Source organism: Ammospiza caudacuta, chromosome 3 (genome assembly GCF_027887145.1).
Source record: "Ammospiza caudacuta isolate bAmmCau1 chromosome 3, bAmmCau1.pri, whole genome shotgun sequence".
In the NCBI taxonomy this organism is placed as follows: Eukaryota; Metazoa; Chordata; class Aves; order Passeriformes; family Passerellidae; genus Ammospiza; species Ammospiza caudacuta.
The window spans coordinates 88,220,180-88,239,914 of record NC_080595.1 but is presented as its reverse complement, the minus strand read 5'-3'; the positions used below and the strand labels follow the sequence as shown (position 1 = coordinate 88,239,914).

Sequence of the window (19,735 nt, the reverse complement as noted above, 5' to 3'; positions counted from 1 at the left end):
AATTAAAAATAATTTATTATCAACTGGTTTTCCATATGCCCACTCCACGTGTGAATTCAAAGAATATATCTGATGATAAAGATAAGAAAAGTTTTACCCTTGCAGCAGTCACAGGCATCTCTGGAAAGAGCCTGATGGTCTTTGCAGCTGTGTCTCAGCTGCACAGTCCCTGCCCCACCTGGTTTCTGAAGGGATCCAGGGACAAGGTGGGAGGAGGGTGGGAAATAAGTGCATATGTGGACTGTACTTCTTGAGGAAGAGAGTTGCTGGTAATGTCTCCTTCCATCTTTAAGCTGTAGCTCAGCTTGCAGTCACATGTAGGTGAATGGAAGGGAACTCCAGCCAGCAACGAGTGCACCTTCATATTTACATGTGTGTAAGTCTTGGAGATGTCAATGAAACAGCTGGTGCAGGAGTCTTCTAGTAAATGTTAATGGCATGCTTGAACTGCACGGTATAGCACCAGGCACAGGTGTGCTAAAATGTCTGGCTACCAGTGTGACAACAGTCCAGGAAAGACACATTTCCCATCAATTCCCTTTATTCTACATAAGGCATAGGGGACAGTGCATGCTGCCTGGAAGTGCAAGTGCATGGAAGCTTGCTGTGCTCATTTTGATGGGCAGCACATTGAGAGAACTAATATATCAGACTTGGTAACAGAATGTGGTGTTGTCAGTACAAAAAGAAAGATTCCTCTTGACATTGGCAGTAAAAAAAAAAAACCTCAACCCCAGAGGTAGCAGCTTGGAGGAAAAAAAGCCAGAACAACCAACTGAAATGATAGGTAAATTGGTTTCCTAGTTAAGGTGGATCCTGGCTGCAACATGGCTGAGAAGCCTCAGCTGCTTGGGGTGTCATAGTCTCTGAAAGAACATTGCTCTGTGCCATGAGGTCCAGCTGTTAGCACAAAGAGATGACTATCAGGAAATGCAGACTTATCTATAGCAAAGAAGAGTCCAAAAGAGCCTTAAATAACAAATTCTAGTCTAACTGAGGGACTAGGCACTCAGCTAGCCCTTTCAGTGATTTGAGGAAAGCTGCATATAAAACACATTAATTTCCTGAATTAACTGGGCAAAGAATGAGATGCTCATGTAAGCTGTTGGGGGGAGCAGAGAGGCAAGTCACTCTCTCTGCTTTGACTCCTGCAATGAGACCTCAGTCATACATGGACAGGTTTTGAAGAGTGAACTCATTCTCAGGTGTAGAGGAGATGATTGAGAGGGGACATTATAAATGTCTACAGGTATCTGAAAGGAGGATATCAAAATAATATTTCCAAGCTTTTCTCAGTGGTGCCAAGCAATAAGAATGGGCAGAAACTGAAGGAAGAACAAGGAAGAACTCCTTTACAGTGTGAGTGAGCACTGGAACAGATTGCTCAGAGAAGCTGTGGTATCTCCTTCCCAGGATACACTCCTGTGCAGTGTGCTCTGGGGTCACCCTGCTTTAGTAGGGAGGTTGGACCAGATGACCCAGCGTGGTCTCTTCCAACCTGACCTGCTCTGTGACTGTGGAGTGAATAAGAGCAGATAACACAAAATTCTTAGACTGTGGCTCCTGGTTGCACCTGTAGGAGTGCTAGCAGGGAGATGATGTTGGAGGTGGGGAAACGTTTTCTGGAGGATGTTGTTTGATGTTAAAACCCGTAACAACAATTGGAGTGATGAGGAAGTCTAAACTGTTGCTAAGAGCTGTGGTACTGGGGTTCATCCCAAAGAAACCAGTCAGTCTGAGTTAAATCACAAAATCTAGAAACAGATTGCTCAGAGAAGTTGTGGATGCCTTATCCCTGGAAGTGTGTTTGCAGCCAACTTGGATGGGATCCTGAGGTCCCTGGTCTAGTGAAAGATGTTCTTGCCCATGAAAAGGGGCTGTAACTAGATCTTTAAAGTCTCTTCCAATCCAAATTATTCCATAATTCAATTCTATTTTATTATTCTGTTGGACTGGGTCCAAAGGAAAAGACCATAGTAATTTCTTATTACTTCCACTTGTTAATCAAGTTCCTTGAACCTGTTCAACTGAACTGCAACTCTGGATGATGGTGTCAGTGATGTAGACAGAGGCTGCACAGGGTTCCAAGCCTTAAGGTTTGACAAGGGAAAAGAGTTTTGTGGGTGACCAGATTGAAGCAGTTGAGCAGGTGGGAGCAAAGGGTTTATCAGGGCCTTCTGCTCACTCACATGGCTCAGCACAGAAGGACAGGATATTGTAGCCAGTTCAGACCTGAGACAAAGCCAGAGAGATGAAGCCACGCTGACATCTCCTCACATGTCAGTCTTTGCCTTCAGCCCATTCCAAAGAACTGCACTTCCTTCAAAGAGTGATATCCTTAGGATAACCATTCCTGAACACAGAAATAGGGTAAGGAGGGTCAAGGGTATCATAGTTGTGGTGGCAACATACAGCTAGTAACACTGGGGGTGAGCAGCAGCCGAGGGACAGAGAATAGATTTTAGCTTTCCATGGAGTTGGCTCAGCAGCTCAGACATAATGTTGTTGAAAACATGATGATCCAAAGACATAAACAAGGAAAGGGCCCTACAGAGAACATCAATTGGTCCATCAATTTTTTCTGGAACAAAACAGGTAGACTTGCAACACACACCCCTCTTCACTATTGCATATCAAAAACATACCTGTTTTTGTCAGCTACATTGTTTGGCTTAGTGAGAAATAGCAGGTCTTCTTTTGAACTCTGCTTCTGATATGTGGAGGCAGATTTATCTTTTATCTTTATTTGGAATGGGTTGGTATCTTTCTATTGATGCAACACATTGAGAAAAAGTTTTTATTGGTCTGTTTTCAAGTATTTACTTAGTGGCATTTCACCTGGAGATATAATCCTGAGTAATTTACCCAATATGCAATTGATACCTAGAATTCACAGGCACAAATGAAGTAATACACTCTGAAATTTTATTAGAAAAAATTATCAGAAAATGATGATCCAGGTGTCAAAATTAAAATTATATTACCTATCTCTAGATATAAAGTCTTGCCAAATTGTCCTTCCCTCCAGCTTGCCAAGATTGACACTAAATAAACGACCTGATGATTGCCTTGATATTTTAATGCTTTCATTTTCTCACTATGCCTTGTAACAGCAGGAGAATGCCAATTTTTTGTGTGTGTCTGTGTGCGTGTGCAGGCAAAATCTAGCATTGCAAATATTGTAAAAACTGGCAAAATGTAAAATGGAGGCAAATACCAAGACAAGCAAAAGTGGAAAATAGGACAGTAATTTGCAATCATAAAGAAAAAATATGAACAAATAAATTGCATTGCTGTATGACAGATATTATAAAGACTCCTGCTGAAAAACAGCAGGAAACTCTTTCCTCTGATTGGCCAGACTAAACTCAAATGAGCAGAGGGTAAAAGTAATACATTTGCTTTGATTGTGTGACTCTTGAAACTCAAATAACTTTCACTAAATCTGTTATTATAGTCCTTGATTCATTATTGTTTTAATATTTACATGGGTTATAAAACCCTTAATATTTTCAAATTGGCCCACAGTCTCAGTAAAGCAAACAATGTGAAGAATTTTATCTTTATCTGCATTTGACAGAATCTCACACAAAAGAGGAAAGAAAAAATAGGCAGTCATATCAAAAGCAGAAGAAAGAAATAGATCTAAGAGAGTAAATCAGCTTCCTCTCTCATTGCCAAAAAAAGAACAAAAAGTCTCTTAAAATTGGCATTTTATCTTAAACATCAGCACTGCAACTGCAATAACATTGCAGCATCCTAAAAATTCCAGTCTAAACTTCTATGCATACTGTCTCAAAGGTAGACTTGAAGTTAATATATTCAATGCATAAGAAAACAGATTTTAACCTGTTGGCTTTTGCTTCACTCTCATAAGCATTAGCAGTAAGAGTCCTTCAGGCCACATTATCTCTCCCCATGCGACTTCGCTGCCCTCAATGGGTTTTCACTGCTGTAACCAATTTATTCTATAATTAGAGTTTAATAAACAATCTCTCTGATGATGTACAGGAAGGGAAATAATTCACCCTTCCTCTCTTGCATAGACTTCTCAGTGATAACAAGACTAAAATAGAGTAGAAAACACTACTTTTGACACTAGATCAAGTACATGTAATGTGAATTTAGATAACCACTCTTAGGTATGGGGTGAACTTATTTGTATGCAGTGACTTCAAAGTAGGAAAACCACTTCAAATAAAACTACAGTACTAATAGCTATTGCTTTCCTTAACTGATGGAAGATTTTAACCAGCTAAAAACATATATTCTTTCAAAATAATTTTTAGAAACCCAGCAAAATAAACCTCTACTTTAATGCTTGTGAGATGTTTTTTTGTCTCACCATGGAGCTCCATTTTGCCACTCTGCTACTTCCCAGCTGAACATCTGGACTACTCAAATATGTGGCATGGCACACAGTAACTGCTAATTATCAAAAGAAGCAGCTTGAAAACTTCCTCTGATCTTTTAAGAGAGGACTTTTTACTAAAAATACAAGCCAGAGTTTAGAAATGGGATTTATGTCAGGCTTATATGAGATTCTAGCAAGAGAACAATGTACGCAGTAGAGGTCACTGATAACTTTTTTTTGGTGCATTTAATGCTAAGTGGCAAATTGCTCTGAACCAACAAATATTCACTGACTTCTCCAGGCAAAGCACTTCACACTGTCCTCTCACTAAAGCACAGTCTATCAGTCATTTTAGGAGTAGAATAAACAGTACCTCTGTAGCTTTGGATCATTTATGATCCAAACACTTGTAATCAATGCAAATATTTCTTTTGACTGCTGTGTATACACTGAAGCAGATCACTGACAAAAATGGTATAACCCAAACTGTGCAAAGAAGATGTAGGTGCCTATCTAAGTACATTTAACCATGGGTACAAAATGCTTTGTGTTAAAGGGAAATTCTAGTTTGAGAGTGCAGAATGTCATGAACAATGTTTTTACTATGTGACATGAAAATTTATATATATATATATATATACACACATACATATATATAAATAAATTATGCAGAAGATCTCCTTTTGTCACAAAAAACTTAGGCAAGGAAGCTATTGCATTCATCTTCCTGGATACAGCCTTTAATTTATAAGAAGGCTTTGTTTAATGTAGATTCTGGAGATTACAAAAAACCCACTAAGTATTTTGAAGTGTGATCTTCTGATGATAAATGAAGATGACTGAGTCCATTCTCTATGCTACAATTAGGGCTTGTCTCCAAAAATATGACCGTGAATCAGCCTTCACACTTAGAATATTTGTTTCCATCTCATTTGTTTCCAGGGTTTCTCTTCAATTCAAAAAGCCTTGATGTCTTTTAAATAGAGAAGAAACAAAGGACTGCATGTTTTGAAGATTTGAAATAAATTGGAGGAATTCCTTGACATGTTTTCTCATATATTTCACATTCCCAATGCTTTTAATATGAAATGGTTTATAAGTAGAGCAGATTTGGAATGTTAATCATTAGCATATATACCAGGGTGTGCAAAAGAGCAAGGAAAATCCTGGAAAATATCTTAGCAACAACCTTGTTCTGATTTACTGCTTATTTTACTCTTGACAATCTCTACTCTCCATTTTAATTCACATACTTTGATTAGTCTTTTGCTGTCATGACAGAAGACAGATAGGAGGTTTAGAGCTACTAGTATTACAAGAGTCTTGTTCTTTTTATATCCATATATTCTTTCAATTGCTGAATAAATTTTTAATCTCAAAATCAGTATTTTGAAATGAATCTGAATTTACAAGTCAGCATTTTTTTCCCAGTGCCTATTGACATGCCTGACAATATTTGTCTTGATTTAAATATGACAGTGGAAAAAATAAAACACAAAAAAACCTCCAAAACCCCAAAGCTCCCATCTATTTTCTGAAAAAGCTTCTTTAAAAAGCTTTTATTTTTCTGTTCAAAATCCCATCTGGGATAGAGCTAACACACCGTGAGATGGATGTGTATCTGTGCTGTTCCCTGTCTCTGCAGACAGGGATGTATGGTAACTCCAGTGCTTCTCCAGGAGCTCAGGCTCTCTGTGCTTGTGAATACCAACCCTATTGGCACATTCCTAGCATGCCAGGCTTTTCAAAAGGACTCCTATTCACTGCATGTACTCTGCACAAATCATATATGTCAAAGCAGCCCTAGGCTGGGTCCATTGAGTTTCCACTTGCAGTGGCACCGCTGCTCACTCTGCACCTTTGTTCCTCTCTGCTCCTGTATGAAGCTCTCTTGGAAAACATTCTCCCATCAATGTGTTAAAGGAGTGGAACAGTAAAAAATGAACAAATTAGCCATCCTGATAGCAAATTAACTAATGCAAATAAATGCAAATTCAATGCATTACCCTGGCATGGCATGCTAATGGGAAAACAAGTCATTTAGTCAATCAAGGAAATATGCAAATAAAAAAGATCCTTTTCCAAGGTACTTTGACACAGAAGTCTAAAAGAAATTAAATACTGCAACTGTACTTTGAGTATACAAATTACTAGTTGTGTAGTTTGCAATAAGAACATTCTACCTTGTGGGTTTTCTTCTGTTCAAACTTGGCAATAGCAATATAACAAAATGTATTTCCTATTCAAAAATACTGCAGAAATGTATTTTTCTCACTAATCTGATGTTTGAAGCTTAATGCTGAAAAAAACCCCAAACAACTAAAATGTGCTCAGCATACTCCTGAAAATTCAACATCATCTAATGTCAAATGGTACAACAAAGCAATTTGTATTTCTTGAAAGATAATAAACAGCTCGCCCTTCTAAAACTTGCTGTTGCAAACAACATTTGCCTTTCTCCATATGTGCATCTGAGGACCAGTGTTACAGACCAAGTGGCAGATGGCAAGCTGCTATGGAAGACCTGCTGCCCCCAAGGAAACAGGTGTTTTTGTGGATAATAAGCACATATGATTAAACACAGCACGCATAAAGAAGGGTCAAGGCTGAGTGAAAAGTACTGGTTGTCACCTGTAGTAATAAATAGGATCAAGTGATGTAATCAAAGTTCCAGAATTAATTGCTGGAATAGCAAGACTGACCAAATCAAGACACCAACATTGATAAATACCAGCATGCACAGTTGCTGTAAAGGAGAGATAAGAACAACACTTGATACTATTCCTTTCTGAATAGTAAGTTTCAGGTTAGGAGCTAAAAGGTACCAAAGATTTCTTTGCTGCTCCTTTGAACTTTTCAGTCTTATCTCCCAAGCTCCTTCTCTGAACAATTTAGGATACACTAATTACTTTGTAAAACATTTGATAACTAGGCATCTGACTATTTTGCCATGGTTGTTAAATTGAATTCTACTTTTCTGCATCCAAAGAATCAGAATGAAATACTTTTTTGTCAAGGAAATGGACAAACAGCTTTCTGGCAAAGCCTATTCCTTCCCATTAGTCTAATGCATTATGGAGCAGCAAAATTACAGCATGCTAAAATGTTAACCTGTAAAGTTCGATCAGCAGCTGTGATAGGCTTAACCCAAACACTTTTCGGTGATTATTTTATAAAATTAATGGAAATGAAATTACCACTTTTTAAAGAAAATCACATACTTTCTTTTATATTCTTGTATATTTCTAATATACAGCCACTCACTGGGCGTTTTTACACGGATGATTACCTTCTCAAGATCTATGGTGCTGTCTCCACAATACCTATGTCAAAATAAATGTCAGTTTCTCTGTAGCTAATCTAGCAAAAGTAAGTGCAAAAATGAACCCAGTGATGTAAAAGGGGATACTCAGCAGAACAGAAGCCTAAATTTTCTTCCATTGCTGTCTCAAAGGACTTCGCATTCTTTGCAAGTTCAACTTTCCAATTTTTATTACTTCTTGGTATTTCCTAAGGGTTTGAACAAATGACCATTTCTAGCTATCTAGCACTTACCATTTAGCAGAAGGAATAGCAATCAAAATTTGCATTTGGAATTGTCTTATTTAATATGCCTGAAACAAAAGAACTTGACTAAGCTTTCCACTGTCTGACACACATTTTGTCAAGTGAAATAAATATTGTGGGTTTTGATGGACAAATGGAAGAATGCTCAAAGACTGTGTTTATTAATGTTCTTTTATTACTTGCCATCTCTAATTATGCTGTATCTACAGGAGAACACTTCTTTCTCTTTTTTGGTACCTTCTTCCCAGCACAACTAAAAGGGCAAGGGTGTCTTTTTAGGTAGATACTTGAAGATTGACTGGCTTTACTCATTTTCCAAGGTCAAAAGAGAAATATAATGGAAAAAGTACAGTAAAGCATTTTAAAGCTGGTGAAATTCTATTAAAAGGACTGTTAATTCATGGAGGGAAGGAGATGAACATGCTGTTCACCTGTAGCTCTGCAGTATAATTTTCATATCAAGTGTTAATGACAGGTAACCTCCCTAGAGATTTATTCATTCATTTTCTCCCAGATACAGTGTATTAGCCGAAGACTTTTCTGCACAGCCATGATGAGAATTGCAATTACCGCTAAGCAGCCAGGGGTTGTTTGTGAGATCATCAGAGCTAGTGGAGCTGAATGACTCACTCTATGCTGTTTACAGAGAGAAGACAGACAATACAGGTGTATATGATAGACTACCTGGATCCCTATGGAGGAGCGGCGACTCTTGAGGAACTCCTCTGCTTTTGTCACGAGGATGGCCTTGTCACTGGTGCGTATGGAGGTGCTCTGGCTCTCGGCCGCGTGGCGCTGCGCGGCCGCCGTCTCCAGGGCCAGGTTCATGGCCTTGTTGCTGTCCAGGCTGTCGGTGGAGTTGTACATGGCTCGCCCGTCCTGCGGCCACGGCGATATCCGCTGGGCCCGGCCGTCGTGGTACGCGTCCTGCGTGGACTCCGTGCTGCTCTGCGCCGTCACGGAGATCAGCGGCTTGGAAGTGGTGCGGGGGGGTACTGGCGGCGGAGTTTTCTTGTAACTTGTGTAAGTTACAGCTACGGGAAGAATTAAAAGAAAAAAAAAATAAGCAGAAAGAAAACAAGAAAGAAAAAAGGAAAGAGAGAAATCAAGATTAATCTGATGGAAACTTGACAACAGAAATTACCTTAAGATTGCATTATTTAAAAATTATGATGGTGTAATGTAGTACTCTTCATCAACCTCACTGTTATTTGAAAGTGTCACTCAGAGTCAGATGGCTATCCACAGAAACATTTTATTTCAACAAGAAAGAAGGAATGGCTGGAAATGAGAGTCCCAAATTACAGTGAAGATGAGAGTTAGCAAGGATATGTGTGTTAAGACTTGTGCTGGGTAAGAACACACTGAGGCTTCTGAGATTAAGGAATAAAGCTCATAAAAGGAATAAAGGAAGATTTTTTTTCCCCTTCTGTTCTTATTGTCTGAACTGTGAGCTTTGTGGTATACCACACTACTTTATGGTTTGCCACACTATAACCTCTTAAAATCCTGCCAGCTACACTGGTTGGAATTAGGCAAGGTTGGCTAATTACTTGTGCAAGAAGCATATATTTTAAAATTTTTTTCAATACCGTTAATAAATGAAAATTCAAGGCATGTTAAAAATATTCTAATATATGCAAAGCTATTAAGACTTTGATGAGCAGAGCAGTTCCGAAGCTGGTTTAACATAGATTCCGTCTTCCAGCATAAGGCTCAACAAAACATCCAATAAAACTCTACAGATGCAGAACTGTGCCAATACTGCATCCTTACAAAATTTTAAAAATTTCATAGACATTAATATTTAACCATTAATATCACAGAGCTGAATTTTCTAATTGTCTAAGCCCACTAAACACTTTTTCACTTTTTTTTTTTTGGTACTAATAAGATTATTTCTGCTGTGGAAGAGTATTTTCCCCAAAGTACATACAATCATAATTCATAAAATTAGCAACTGATAAAAAAAAATGCATTGTGGTATATCTTTATTCCTGCATGGAGAAACCAAGTCCAATTCACTTCTTGTATAGTTACAGGAGTAGAATTAACACCTTGGACTGCTGAGCCTGTATCACCAGGCCAGCCTGTGTGAACAGTGAGTCTAGAGAAAGTGACTCTTAAATGCTTACTCTTGAAAATCATAAATTAAAGTGATATCATAGATAAAAGAGAGAAAGGCTGAGCTAGGAAAGAAAACTTTCATTTAAAGAACATTTTGAATGACTATTGATGCCGCTCAATTCTGGTAGAGATTTTAGAGCCTTGCTCTGAGCTAAATTGCTCAAACAGAGTGGAACATGTAAAACACATGAAACATGCTCTTCAGTATCTGAGACTGTGCTTTTTTTGAAGTGCCATTTTTTTTGTCCTATCACCAATCTTATCTCCTGTCAGTTTTGTCAGCAGCAATTAAGAAAAAAGAAAAAAACTCAATATTTTTCAGATGCTTTAGGGAGTACAGAAAGTTCACAGAAGAAGGGGGAGGCTGTAAATCTTCAAAATTAAGACAGTGTCTAATGAACTCAAGTAGTGGATCTGAGGAATGTTTCCACTAAGAGAGCTGCCATAATGCTGCTCCACTACTCTGTAAATTAAGATGCAAATGATCAACATGCTGGGAAACATTACAAATAGAGAAAATGGGGTGAAATAGGGTGAACAATATCCAGCACAGGGGAAGCCAATTTTACCTGTAACATAAGACAGGTTATCACTGTGATAACTACTTTACTGTTTTTACATCTGTCTTCATGTAAAAGAATAGCAGTGAAAAATGAAACATATGGTTAATGTGATAATGAAACATCACAAGCAGGTATATCCCTACTACTTGAGCAGCAGATCACTTCTCTGTCTAATGAATATAAATGTTAAACTGCTGTTGCAGCCCTTCTTAACTGACTTAATCTTCATTTACATTTCTGAAAAAGAAAAACTCTTCCTGTGGCAAAACGAAAACAATTTCTTGCCCTTTTTTCTTTTCCCCCCTTTTTTCTCCCCCTAGGATTGAATATTTTATTCTAAAAGTCTGATTATTTCAGTGGAGTGACATGATTTAAAGCCACCAGGTATTAGAGTAACTGCAGTGTTCTGGCAAGCGTTTGGTCGTGAACACTAAACAGAAATTAAAAATCCCACAGATGTTCTTGGAACAAGTAGAATAAACTTCCAGTAGACTGGAAGTTTGTGGGAAACTGGCTACATTTTTACAGTGAAATATGGCAGGAAGAAATTCAATTAATTCCTATACAGTCACAGAGATCAAATATTGAACAGGGAATGAAAAAAATCCATCTCTACACTGTTAATGAGTTTGTATCTGGAATAACAGTTTCAGAGACAGAAATCTGGGACTAATTGGAGACTAACAAAATCAAGTAAGAGGATAGAGACCTGCATTTGAGACTCAAATCTTGCTACCAAATTCTATTTGCTTTAATAATTCTAGTGGTTCAAGCGAATTAAATGGGATAACTTGGCCTGTGTTGGTGACTTAAGAGCCAGCTACATAACAGATTAGGGTCCTGTTAAAGGAGAAAGTAACCCACAGTTTACTGTTCATGCTTGGGTTTAGATCTCTAATAAATCAGTATTGCCTTAAGGTCTGAAGCATGAAACTTTATTCACTTGCAAATTGTTTCCATTAGCAATGGCATCTGGGAATAGTCCTGGTATCAACAATAACCCTTTTCTATCATGTCTGGTTCTTGGTCCTGGCAATTGTAAATGCAACACACCATATATGGGAAGAAACATTTCCTGCTCCTAATTGAAAATGAACTTTTTATTTATCATCTGCTTCTGCTGATGGACAGGGGCTCCTGCCATCTTAGCACCATTCTCTACCCTGTACATTTTATTTGCTTTAGTAGTTATTAGTCCAAAGCAAGCATGTAAAACCTCCTCAGCACTGCTTTGTATCTTCCCCATTTTTAGTCATCATTCTGCAAACTCCAGAGCTGTGGAGGACTTTGCTGGAAGGTGGTTCTGGGCAGCAGTCCTGGGGAGCACAGCACCGGCTGAGGACAGTGCCCCACAGCTCCACAGGGCACTGGTGGCGAAAATTGCACTGGGAATGAGACTGGGATGGAGAATTCCTGTCTTCAGTGCAGACAAGCTGAGCATCAGAGGCAGCACCACAGCAGGAGGTGAGAGCCAGCATGAGGCAGGCCTGGGGAAGAGCCCCAGAGGGCAGAGCTGGCGCAGGATGGCTCCAGACAGATTTAAATTGTGCACTTGGGCAGATGCCAGAGACCCGCTCATGTTTGGACACGTAAAATGCCAATCCGGGATAATCTCCTGTTGTTTCTAGTGCTGCCCAAAGATTTCTGAATTCTTTAGTTTTCTGATTTCTTTAAATTTTTAGTGGTTTTAGTGTGCATATCCTGAATATTCTGGATATTTCTCTTGCTAGTCCTGCTGCTGAGCAATGAGGTTCAAGCAAAGTAAAAGCAACAGGCCTCTGCAATGCTGTTAATAAGTTTGCAAAATCTGTAACTGCTCTGAAATGCAAGGAAAAATAAAGCAGATGGCACAAGACATAAATATGTCTTTTTATGAATAAACTAGAAAAAGAAACTAAAATTTTCTTTCCAGTTGTATTTAAAGGCTATCTTGATATAAAAAGCAGAATTTATTTTTTGCCTAATTTAAGGAAGTGGGAAAAATATTTTTTTAAGTTCTGAACACACATTTTGTCTCCCTCTATTAGCTTATAATCATCAATCAAAAATTACAAAAATGGTGACAAGCTGTTCTAATTCTAAACCATACGGATATTTCAGACTCCTACTTGAATAAAAGTATTAACTGCTTGGGTACTTGCCCCACTTCAACATAAATATGTGCAATTGGCTCCATTAGATTTTCCTTCAAGGAAGGGCATTTAGACAAATGGAGAATAAACAAAATGGTTCTGTGCTGCTTCATAGTGGGCCAGATTAAACAATGATGCAAATCAGGTATAAATTGTTCAATGCAGCATAACATGCATCAATTTCTCACTCAGTCAGGAAAAAGTGTAAAATATCAAATTAGTTTTGTAAGGATTGATATCCTAAGTGCCAGACCCTCACATGCGCAAGATTGCCTACCAGTGCTGAGTTTGGCACAGAGGTGGCTATGAATGTGGTTCTGTAAACCACATTAATTGTTTTATGTGCTCTGTGATGCCAGGCAGGCAGCATCAGTCACAACCAGAATATCAGGCACTATGGTAATACTGCTGAGTAGCCAGGAAGATTATTCCAGCTCTGGAGAACCGACAATTTGGTGGTTTGGATACACACAGTAGAAATACAAGGAAGATTTCCTGATCATTTATGAGCAACAGTTTAACTGATACAGCTGGAAGAAGAATATCCCTCTTAATCTACACTGTATTTGTCTAAACTTGCTAAAAGTTACCATTGATACAGCCATAGAAATCAGTTATTCCAGCCATATTCCAGTGCCAACAACGTTTATACTAGAAATAAAATTACTAAAATAAGTCAATTTAGACATAACTTCAGGTTAGCCATAGACCTTCGCAGACACAAGGCAGTAGGAGAAATGTGATCTATTTGATGAAATAGCAGTGGCTGTGGGTGACATTCAGAACACCTTTCAAAAGGCAGCCTTTTAATAAATCACCACTTTTGGTCCATTTGCAAGATAGAATCACCTGAGGGGTTTTTACATATCAATGTAACCGCTAAGCACTTAGTCAAAATAACATTATTTAGGCTGAGATCACAAAATTAGCTGGGTGATGAATTTACATGAAAGGACCATCAATTAAAGGAAATGGTGGTGGCAGCAGTAAACTGGGTTTTCTGTTTTGTAGGGAGGTTTCTGCAGCAGGAGGATAATTGCTCTGCAGGGAGCTGGGAGCTGCCCTGGAGGCAGAGGTCCCAGGGGCTCCTCTGAGCAGCCACAGCACCCGGAGAAACACAGGGCAGATGCCCAGGCTGGAGCTGGATCTTCTGCTGTGCACAGGGAAAGTCAGCACCAACGCTGAAATTATTTCAGAAGAGGAAAAATGAGGCCTTCTCATAATGAAAGGTGACAACCAAATCTAACCCTGTATCAAAAGAGTACTCAGTTTATTGAAGAGTCTTTGGTGTACACTGTTTTAGCCAAAGGTTTTGGAAGTCCCAGCTAACATGACTGTCCCTGAAATGCCCTGAAATCTCTTCACTGTTCTCCATCATGGTCATTAGAAATTCTGAGTTACTCCTAAAAAAAACCCGTACATATGGATCCCTAACAGTTACTTCTCAAAACACAGAATGATGATCATTAAAAGAACATTGAGAAATCAAAGGGGACTTTTGAGAAAAAAAAAATCACAAACACTAAAAGAATTTATTTCTCACAAAAAGAATTATTTGATGATTTTTCTAACAAGGCATGGATGTCAAAAATAAAAATACAAGTCCCCATTTAAAAGAGAGGGTGTTGGGACACATCTTTTTATATATGCCTTTTTTATCTTCCATCTACATCAGTCTCTGATTCCAAATATCATTAAAAGCAGACTGTAGTATCAAACAGGCCAGTTTAATTGTACAAAATAATCTGCTTTCCTTAGTCAAATTCTGAAATGTTAGTAAGGTGTTTACTTCTTGAATCAGTTATATCTTTAAAGTTCAGTGATAACAAAAAGATTTCAAAATGCTTTGTTTTAACATGTGTAGCCTCTGGTATTTAATTAAGAAAAACAGATCTGTTACAATGATGAGGAAAAGGTTGAATAAGACTGTTTGGATCCAAGTAAATCAGTAAATCAGTCTGTTTGGATCCAAGCTTTCCATTTTCAATGTGTGCCCTCAGTGAAGATTTTAAAACCTACACTGCTGATTGGAGTCTCTTCTTTCTGCTTTCAGTGCTGAAGCAGTATGTACCCAGGCAGGACTGAAGAAAAGAGTGATTTGCTCCATTACCCTACCCTAGACAGGCGCCTGAATGTAAATCAAGTTCTTCAGAGGGCTCCTCTAACACACCCACTTGTGCTTAAATTGAAATACTGTGTGTGGGTGTAGGGCAGGCGAGGGAACCATGTCCCATACAGTCCAGGCTGCTCCAGCCCTTTCCTTTGCTGCTCCCTGGAAAGGTCCACACCTTTGCTTGCTGCTCTGGTGGTGAAAGATCCTGTTATTTCTGAGGGCTTTCTATATTCAAGAATTTCTCCATTTTAGAGGTTATTGAGAGTTTTTTTATTGTAAGAATATTCAAACCTTGCAAAAGTAGTCATTAAAACTTACCACTGTCATACTGTGATTCAAATTCAAGAGAGAATTTTGGTTTTAATTAAATTAACTCCTTTAATTAAATTCTGAATAAATTTCTCTCTAACGTAATCAGAGAGATGCTTTAGTTGTTAACCTATCTTTCTGCTTCTTCCCTTTTCTCATTCAGGCTTCCATGATTAATTCCCAGCCAGTAAAGAGACCAGAGACCTTCTCATTAGAGAGACAGTCTTGAGTTTGTGTATCTGTAAAAGGACCCTGTTTTTTCCTTTTGAGATTAAACACTAAGAAAAAGTGATATATATATCTCACTGAGATATATATATATATATATGTATAAGATATAAAAATATCACAGTGATAGTTTTATGAGATTTTTTCCTTAAAGACTGCTTACACCCAGACGATTTTTATCAGCATAGTTTATATGATGGGCTGCACTTTATTTAAACCTGAAATCATTGTCTCGGTAGTATGCATCTATAACTTTGCAACCTTTCTTCCTGTTGGATCATTTTACATATCTTGTGATTAAGTAAACCTGGATATTTGTTACACCTTAAAGTCAGATGTTAATTGGTAGTCTCATGTTGGCATAGTCTGTGGGGGCAAAATGTTGCATTTATCCTGGGCCAGTATTTTAAGTAGGGTCTTTTAATAACAGCGAATTACATCATAACTTCAGGACAGTTTTTGGGAACTGTACATGGGAATCCATCTCACCTCACATCAGTTGCTAATAAAAACCCAGTCATCCGGGTCCAAGTTAGCTGTCCAATCACTTTTAGAATTACTGTGAGAAAAATAAGCAATTCTGGGGGCAATTCTTGCCCATTTTAGATGCTTATTTTACCAGGAAATGAATCATCCTATGCTTTTCTCTGTCAACCATAAAGACAATCAAGGACAACCAGCTCAAATTAGGACAGCTAATTTTGACAGTTACCATCACTGGCAGTGTTCAAGAAACAAGTGGGCCTGGCACTTGATTTAGTTGACATGGTGGTGTTCAAAGGTTGGACTTGATGACCTGGAGGTTTTATCCAGCCTTAATGATTCTATGGTGCTGTGAAATACCTAAAGGGATGAGAAAAGCTCCAGCCAAAAGCTCTGTCCCTGGGACACACTGGTTTGCACTGGGATATAACCTCTCCTGTCTTTTGTAACCAGTGTTCATTGGAAAGGTGGGAGCTTCATCTCCTCTGCTCCACATCCCTGGGAGCTGGATGGTGAAGCAAATGTGAGTGGAATTGCCCTGCAGCAATGACTGAAACCTTGACCCCTTCTGCTGAAGCTACTACATAGCAGCCAGTACCAGCTGCCCCAGGTATCTTTTTAACTCCAGACAGGCATGAAAAGCAAACCGTCTGTATTTCTGTAATTTTTTAAAATAAATTACCAGTTTGAAGCAGTAGATTAGACCATGCTGTTAATCCCATTGAAAATGTTGACATTGAAGTCAGTGGAAGCAGTCCAATTCATACCATCTCAGGATCTGGACCATTATATTAACATATTATTGACACAGACAAGAATTGTGCTGCCTATATACAATTTTTAAAAAAGTTTTTCAAAAGAGCTCATCACTGAGACACTGCTGCCAAATAAATTGCATATTAAAAAAACTATTTTTTAAAGCAGCATCTGTCTTTGACATCTCTCTGATAAACAGAATCTGTGCAGCACTTTAAAAAACTACTGAAATCATTAATATGACACATAACCTCAATTAAAAATTACTGTGGTAAGGCAAAATTACTGGATTTTTTTTTTTTTTAAATCTGTGTGTGCAACTGGTCAGCCTCAATATTCAGAGTAGATCCTTTTAGTTCTGTACATCTATCTGATTTTGTACAGGAAACAAGCAATTAAGAGGAAATGTTACCAGTAAATTTGGAAAAAGCTGGAGCCACTACAGTCTCCCTGGAGAAGAAATGTATAAAAGCAATTACTCTAATCAAATAATTCTGCACACAAGATGTTACCTCCATATTGAGAAAACTTAGGTCTGTAGGCAGCTCCATGTTACATAAATGATAAATATGTTTTGACAGTGTAATTAATGTTAGTCTCAAAACAGAAATGCAAATCAAACAAGACATCAAGATCAAAAAGTGTAGGCCTTTGCTAAAATTAACAGAGATGTGGGCAACACAAACCTCATAGATTTCTGATGGACTGCTTACAAAGGGTTCTTATTTTAGATCAGTTAATTAGTAAGAAATTATAGCCTAACCAGTATCCTGTAGATGACATGGCAAAGTGCTGACAGCTGTACTGCTCTTCTAAACAGTTCCTATGTGCCTCTAAATTACTGGAGTTGCATTAAAAAACAGCATCTCAGTTTTTCAATTACAGGAAGGAAAAAATGTTCCTTTAACTATATTTCATTTCCAAAATATATATGTGCGGCTTTTCAGGAATACAGATTGCATTTGTCACATTGTCAACACAGAAAGAGACAAAGAAAAGAAAGTTACAAACACGAAGAATCACTCTTCTTGTGCTACTCTTTTCACACTGAAATAAAAAAAAAAAAAGAAAATGTTTTCCAGTAAAATTTCTTCTCAAACTCCCATGTACCCTTCTCACTCAGTTAAATTAATTTCCATCAGCTTCATAAACCCCCTCATGAATATATTATGTAGGCTTATAATTGGTTTTGTTTTTTCTATTTTCTATTCTCTTTCTTACAGTAACTATGTGTCGCTTGTCATTGTATTTAATTTACAGTAAGGAATTTTAAGAAAAGTAGGATGAGAAAAAAAATTAGCTTACTTACCCTTAAGGAAATGTTACATAATTTTATCACTATATTATGATAATCTGACATTAAGGAACATAAGTGATTACTAAATATTTTAAACAAGTGCAATTTAGTACCTTTAAACAATTAATTTAATCCACAGAGATTGCAAGTCTGGACACAAACTCAGAGTGCACTTTTTTGTCAAATCCAATAACCATTTTAACCAAGAAGCAGATGGAGTAAGTATGAATGTCAAAACCAGTGTCAAAACCAGTTGAAACTAAAAAAGCTAATTGCAGGCTCCCATCCCTGTATTTAGGTGTAGAAAATGATACTGTTGTGTTTTATCTCTCAGATTTTAGGTTCTCTCAGTTATCCTTGTTTTCAGTGGGACCCAAGTTTAACCTTAGTTTTCATCCTATAATGCAATTTGAATAGGTTTAACTTTTGCCTCAGATTAATGAAAGTTAGCTAGCTATGCAATGCTATTATTGTAGACTATTTTAATAGACAACAGAGAGAAACAGGGATGTCCAGAGGACCACTTCTTTCATAGAGGATACAAGTTATAAAGAACATAGATATCCACTGGCTATAATAGGGAATTAAAATGATTGCCTTTGAAACACACATTTTAGATATATGTATCACATGAGATGAAATTTTATGACTGAAATTTGTATAATTTCTTAGACTAGGGGAAGGAGACAGAGCGTGGAAATACATGTTTTTTCTGAACACATAAATGTCTGAAAAGGTAAAGAAATGCATATAAAATTCATGACTCATTGATGTGTCCTTGATAGGCTGTTCTCATTGTCAGAAAGCCAAGTGATAGGTTCCTCACTTCAAGCTATCTTCCAGAACCCTGGGTGTCCCCTAGTTGCCCTTGAGGAGTAGCAGTGTGCTCTTGGGATTGCTCTGGTATTTGTGGTGCATATTTCAATGGACTATGTATTGAGACTGAACCTTGGCCTTACGGCAAGTAAGACTTTGTCAAGACTAATCAAAGTGCTATTCATTGACAATAAAACACCTCAGTGTAGCTTGAGGTTTGTTGATTCTGTGTTGGTGCACAATAGGATGCATACACTGTACTCAGTCTGAGTCAAACTCACCAAAACATGGGTACCAAAGCCTTCCTCCCAACAGTTTCTTGTCTAGGTCCTGTACAGATGTCTCAAATGGTACCAGTCAATTGTCTCTGAATTAATCAGTTTGTTGTCATAGGAACTTAGACAGCTACATTGCACAAAAGCATCTATGTTTAGTTGACTTGACCTGGAGTTTAACCCAACACAATTCAACTAACCTGTCTGGTCAAAGGCTAATTCTGTCAGGTTATGCCCTAGGAATGTCACCAATTTTGGTGTCTTTATTTACTCTGATGCTTTGGAAAATACCCTTTCCAGGATGTTTTGAGTATCAGGTTTATCAGTTGTCTGTCTAGGGTCGATCTGAGTCTGAATAAGTTCCCTGATGCAGAAATGGATCCAATGATGTTTGTCTAGCTAGCACAGCAAGGAATGTAGTTCCAGTGCACATATCATCATTATGGCTCCTGACACATACACATTCAACAAACCCCAGGACTGAGCACATGCAGAGCTTCTGAATAGACTCCTTGGAGGTTACTTTCTTTCCCAGGAGGAGAAGCACAGGGAGGGTCCTTCCTTCTTTTTCCCTGCAAGGAAGCACAATGAACTGGTGCTTCCAGGGTCACCAGCCCTGTGTGCTTCCCTCAGCTGCACACACAAAGCCCTCTGGCAACCTCAGGGTAAATAGCTGGGATGAGATTTACATCTGCCACTGTCAGCTTCTACCACA

The 19,735-nt window shown here is 38.1% G+C and overlaps 1 protein-coding gene across 1 annotated transcript in view; it reads right to left on the bottom strand.

Moving 5' to 3' along the window:
* Positions 1–19,735, bottom strand: part of DLGAP2 (DLG associated protein 2) — a 300,323-nt gene that overhangs the window by 24,982 nt on the left and 255,606 nt on the right. Inside the window, exon 9 of the mRNA XM_058801632.1 lies at positions 8,606–8,955. Within this exon, the coding sequence (XP_058657615.1) occupies positions 8,606–8,955 (350 nt within the window). The remainder of the gene's footprint in view (positions 1–8,605; positions 8,956–19,735) is intronic.